Here is a 5,801-nt window from a genome sequence, read left to right as displayed (position 1 = left end):
TGTTGGATTGGTAAGTCAGTTTATGCAGGCTCCAAGGAAACCGCATTTGGATGCGGCTAGACGCATACTCAGGTATGTGAAGTCCATATTGCAGTATGGACTATTTTATGAGACTGGGGTTCAGATACAGCTGCATGGATACACTGATGCTGATTGGGCTGGTAGTATTTCTGATAGACGATCTACCAGTGGATATGTGTTCTCTTTTGGGAGTGCTGCAGTCACTTGGAGCAGCAAGAAACAGCCTACAGTTGCCTTGTCGAGCACAGAGGCTGAGTACAGGGGTGCAGCAATGGCTGCATGTGAGGTAGCTTGGTTGCATAAGCTACTTTATGATATGCATCAGTCTACAGATGGGCCAGTTGTCATTTATTGTGACAACATGAGTAGTATACACTTGGCAAATAACCCAGTCTATCATGCTAGAACAAAGCACATTGAGGTGCATTATCACTATGTGCGAGAGAGGGTTTTACTAGGTCTTATTGATCTAGTTTATGTCAGCACAGAGGATCAGGTAGCTGACATATTCACGAAGGCATTGGGCGCAGAGAAGCTGCACAAGTTCAGAGACCTGCTTGGTGTGCAGGAATTGGGATTGAGCTCGAGGGGGAGTGTTGAGATATCGAGCTCCACTCGTGATACGCCACGGTGACCATTGAGTACTTATGTCACCGACTTGTCAGTTGCAGACGCGGTTGGTACACCACCGATGAATAATAGCTACATGATAGCTATCCTTATCTACTCTAGTTCGTGGCTCAGTTAGTATGCCACCTTAGTTAGTTGAGTTTGGTTTTGAGACCCATATAGGGTTCTTCTATTTCTTTGTAAGAGAGTTCTTTTGGCTTACACAACTAAGAAGAGGAAAACTGTTTTCAGCCTCCACCCTTGTGTGTCTTCCCCCATTGTGCAAGCAAGAAAGCTACAAGTGAGACTCCTTCCTTCTCTCCCACAATCGTGACATATCTTTGAAGATGGCGCACATTAGCCATTGAAAGGTTGCAGCTACGGTCATCAACCCAAAGGGCATTACGATGTAAGTGGAAATACCCCACTCAATAGCAAATGCGTTCTTGTGACTATCACCAGGGTGTACTTGCACCTGGTTGTATCCTGAGAAGCCATCCAAAAAGCTGTAGGCCTCTTTGCGTGCTACCCTTTCAAGCATGTGCTCTGTGTATGGTAATGGATAATAATTCCTTTTTGTTGCAACGTTAACCTTTTTATGGGACTAGCACTCATCTAAGAGGGAGATAATGTTACGTGTTGGATGAAAGGCAATAGGATAGCAAAGCAAATGGAAAAAGATAGAAAAAGTAAAGAGAAGTGTAAATCAAGTGAAGGGTGTAAGGCATATAGTTTTTAGTCAAAGCTCACAATCATACAATCAATTAGGATATTCATTTGGAAGCCGACATAGTATTCATACAAGTTATAATTTTTTCTGCCAACTAGAAAGACCCATAGCTTGATGAGAGTGCAGACACTAGCTTTTGTTCACTTTCGTGATGGTTGGTGTAATCTAAATATATATGCATTAATTTGGGAAGATTGGCCAATAGCTAAATATGTAAGACAACCACCCAACTTATATGGAAGCTCAAACTCCAAACCCCATGTATAAAAACTAGAAAGTAAATTTCTTTGGTGAGAGGTTGATGGGAGAAGAGATTGGACAATCTTTCTTCTTCTTTGCATTTTCTCTTTGTGGATCAAGTGCTTGTTGATCAGATCAAGAGCTATAGAGTAGAGGATGCAAAATGAGTACTATTGCATAGGTCATGGAGTTACCATCCAGCTTTTGCTTTGCAGTGTTGAGGAGAAGATAAGGTGATGAGTTCACTACATCCTTATGGGTTTGTTCATTCTTGCTTTCATGTGATTTTGGAGAAGAATAGATAGATTGATGAGTTCGAAGAATGTATAGGCTAAGTGAAAGGTAGTTGTTGCCAAATTAGATGAAGCACTTGAAACAATAAGCATTCCTCCAAGTCCGATGGCCAAGCTCGTAATAGCTCTTACAAATATCCTTTAGCATCTCCAAAAATTGAAGCTTATTAATCGATGTTTTTTTTCATATCTTGCAAATATAAATTGTTACATCCTTCACATTGTCCTATAAGTCCTTTTTCACTCGTTTTGATCCCTATTCCTTCAAAGTAAGCCATTCTAGAGGCGTGTCAGAGTCAAAATGACTTTAGAACAACTTGAGAAAATTTGTGAGTATTGTTGTATCCATGCTCTACTATGAGCAATAGTAGACACAAGTTTTAGAGGCTATTTATATGCATTCATGAATTTCATGACCCAAAGATTGTTTCCTATAGCTTCAAAAATATGTAGAGAGAATACTTATACTCACATCATCAACGAACCCATTGCTGAGATTGAGGCTCATACCAACATAAGTGTAATTTGAAGAAGACTTAGAATCCATGCAACCCAAAGATACAATGGCTACATGCCAACCTAAAAATGTAGTGATTCCATAAAATGAGGGATGGCCTACTCATAACAAGCAAGTTTAGGTAAATTATGGCTGTCTCTGGCTCCCCTTGGGGTGGGCTTGCCATTTGCACATTGCCAAATTATCCCACTAACAGTGAGCTTCTACCACTAGTTGTCTCTTAAACCCCCTCTAATTGCAACTCAAGCATCACATCATCTTGGTTGTCCACATAAACTTTTCAACAGTCCCCCTCTCTTTTGTTGCCCTATCAACCACTATGCACAATTTTTACCTTCTAAGTATCATCATCATCATGCTCTAATCCCCCTACTAGTGGGTCAATCTACTATGATTAGCATTCCCCCAAAGTAATCATCATCATCCCCATCATTATCTTAGCTTTCTATCCAACCCATTATGGTCAATACCCCTAGAGTTATCACCACTATCAATATCCCCAGAGTTGTCATCATCATCATCATCATCATCATTATGAACCTTAGCCCATCCTACTAGCAATCCATCACTTAAAACACCTCCTTCATGCCCTCTAAGCCTCATTCATGTTTGGCCTCCCAAATTACTCCTCAAGGGAATCATTACAACCCACCATAGGCTATTAAATATTTTAATAGTAAGGGAGCCACCTTTTTCATGAGAGAAAGAAGGAAACTCTAAATAGATTAAGAATCCCAAGAACTATTTGTCATTGGAATCTAACTGAGTGACGATGACCTAAACCCTCGAAAGTAGGGGAATGAATTATCCTAAGTTTGAGGATGAATGGTCTAATATATGGTTCTTTGAGACTATTTTGTCGTAAAAATATGATTATGAAAAGAGCCATATTCGAAGGATTGTATTCAAAGATGCTAGTTAGCAATGATTTCCACATGCTCTTGGTTATTGAAAGGCTTGTTAATAGATGTTTGCATATATTGTAGCTAAGCAAGCATACTAAGAATGGCTACAACTTTGCACATTTCATGGTATTTGAGGTTGCAAGTGACAAGCACCCCCTTCCTTCATAAGCTATTTTATTGAATATATCCATGGGTATTAACTCTTGTGTAATTTTGGAATGTATTTATTACTTTTTCTTTTGTAAAGAGAGTTGATTACTCTTTGGCTGTAACATGTTTATATGCAACAAGTACAATCCTTTCCAAGATCCTCTCTCTCCTAGGAGAGAGAGAGAGAGAGAGAGAGAGAGAGAGAGAGAGAACGCAAACAATTGGTAAAGCCTCGTAAAATCGGGTGTCTTTCCTCTATTCATTCCTATGGTATACACAAAAGAACATGGAGACGCCATGTTCGATCTACGGAGGGAAAGGGTATCGTGCTCCTCAAAGTAGAGGACGTCCTATATAGTGCACTTTACAAGTGGTATGAAGTAAAGAATGTGACTTGCTCGTGTGAAGAGAAATGCGTCGTGCCAGCTAGTTTGGCAAACAGATTATCCTCAATGTGGGCATGCTTTTGGGAATTGGCCTGATGATGCCAATGGCGTTGTCAAGGAGTAATGCCGATGAGATTCCATGGTTGCAATTCTGGAGCATGGTTGCAAGGAGTAACACCGATGAGATTCCATGGTTGCAATTCTGGAGCATGTTCACAATCTGTATGGAAGGGCCCAACGCCTTATGAAGCTTAGTTTGCAAGTTGTTGTATTGCGGTCCTCATGGCAAGCAGCAACTTTTGTGCTGTATGACGATGTGATGTGATATGGTACATACCCTGACATGCCACCATCGTGTTGCTTAGCAACCGAGAAGAAGAGCGCTCATGAGCCTTCTTTCATAGGTGTTTGCCTTCAGCTGCTTGCAATGATCCATTTGGGGCTGAAATGTTTGCCTTCTTCTCTGCGAGGTACGAATGAGGTCATGAAGTAGCAGCAACCAGACCTCATGAGGCTCCGCTGGAATCGAGAGAGTGTGTATGTTTAGCTCCTATTGTTGCTAATCCCATTGGGAAGAAGAAGGCGGCCATAGCGGAATGGATGTTCAAGTATCCAAAAGCTTGGCATCCTGATAGGAGAGCTCATACGCAGGCTGCTGCTGCTGCTGCATACCCCGTCCTCTCACTCGCTGATGGTCTCTAGCCTGGGCACCCATGACCTCGATCCCCTCCTTATCAGCAGGTGGTTATGATTACCGCCTCCTCTTGCTGATGACGATGACGATGCAGCAGCAGAAAGCATGGCATCCAGCAGCTCCTCCTGAGGGATCGCAGGGCCAGAAGAGTAGCTCTTCTGAATGATGTTGACATAGCTGGTCTCTGATCTCTCATCACTGCTAGGATCTCTTCTATCGTCACCATCACCATCATCGTCATCTGCATCCTCCTGCACCAGTGGAGCTACCCTGCTCCGCCGTCCGTACAATGAAGGCTTGCGGCGGCTGCCTTTGCTGCTCTTTTGGGCACTCCTTGGGGCTGGAGAAGCATCTGCAATTTGATGGGACAGGGCAGACATGAAGCAGGCAATCTCCTCCTGTGATATCCTTGTGCTCATCCTGTGCATGGGCAGGAGAAGGTAAGCCTGGCAGGGCTTCAAATCTGTGTCTGCCGAGAGCGGTGAAGGCCGATGGTTTCCCTTCTGGAGCTCCACCAAGAACTGGTTGGGGAATTCCAGCATCAGCTCGGCTGCCTGTAGCGACTGCTGGTAGAACTTGGAGATTCGGCCATCAGACGAGTGCAGCACCTGGATGCAACAATGATCAGGAGAGGCTTTCTTAAAGGAAGGGATGTTCTTGTGGCCAGTGTACATACAGTTGCCCATGGCTGATGATCTGCGATACGCAGCAAGCTGCGATGGATCCGATAGTCTGTCTGTCTAGCTGGTGATGAGATAGATAGATAGATGGACCCTGTGGTCTTCTCGCTCACAACTACTGCGATGGGAAGCCCTGAGGAGCCTATATAGCCGACCCATCTAATTCTGAATATAGGCTGGACCAACATGTGGCCAATGGCAAATGCTTCTATCAAGATCACAAGCAGCTAATGATAGAGTGTCAAAACCTGAGCAAAGCTCTAACAGACAGGAAGTGTACAGCTCTTCAATGCAACAGCACATCTTGTTTGCGGGTGCAAAAGCAGCTGCCAGCCAATGTGGCCTTGACATCAAGACAAAGTACCTTTACCAGAGCTAGAGCTCCACAGCTACAATGGCAGGGATCGTTCGTCCTACTCGCGAATATTTTCACCTGCTCTCTTGTGGCAAGGTGAACTGAATTCAGGAAAAGGGGAACCGGGTTGAGAGTCGAGAGAGGTGCTGGGTGAAATTGGGAAATGGTGCCTTGCCTTGCCTTGGAGTCGGTTTGTGTTACGCCCATCCATCCATTTAGAA

The 5,801-nt window shown here is 43.5% G+C and overlaps 1 protein-coding gene across 1 annotated transcript; it reads right to left on the bottom strand.

The window, feature by feature from the left end:
• Positions 1 to 3,676: 3,676 nt before the first annotated feature.
• LOC148027666 (uncharacterized) lies at positions 3,677 to 5,412 on the bottom strand. The gene has a single exon (XM_087688934.1). The coding sequence runs from the start codon at positions 5,229 to 5,231 to the stop codon at positions 4,533 to 4,535; it is 699 nt and encodes a 232-aa protein (XP_087545060.1). The 5' UTR covers positions 5,232 to 5,412; the 3' UTR covers positions 3,677 to 4,532.
• Between the last annotated feature and the right edge of the window lie 389 nt (positions 5,413 to 5,801).

Source organism: Lygodium microphyllum, chromosome 12, assembly GCF_053477565.2.
Source record: "Lygodium microphyllum isolate KBCC chromosome 12, Lygodium_microphyllum_v1.1.10, whole genome shotgun sequence".
NCBI classification, from domain to species: Eukaryota; Viridiplantae; Streptophyta; class Polypodiopsida; order Schizaeales; family Lygodiaceae; genus Lygodium; species Lygodium microphyllum.
The sequence above is the reverse complement of the archived record's forward strand: the minus strand, read 5'-3'. Positions and strand labels throughout refer to the sequence as shown.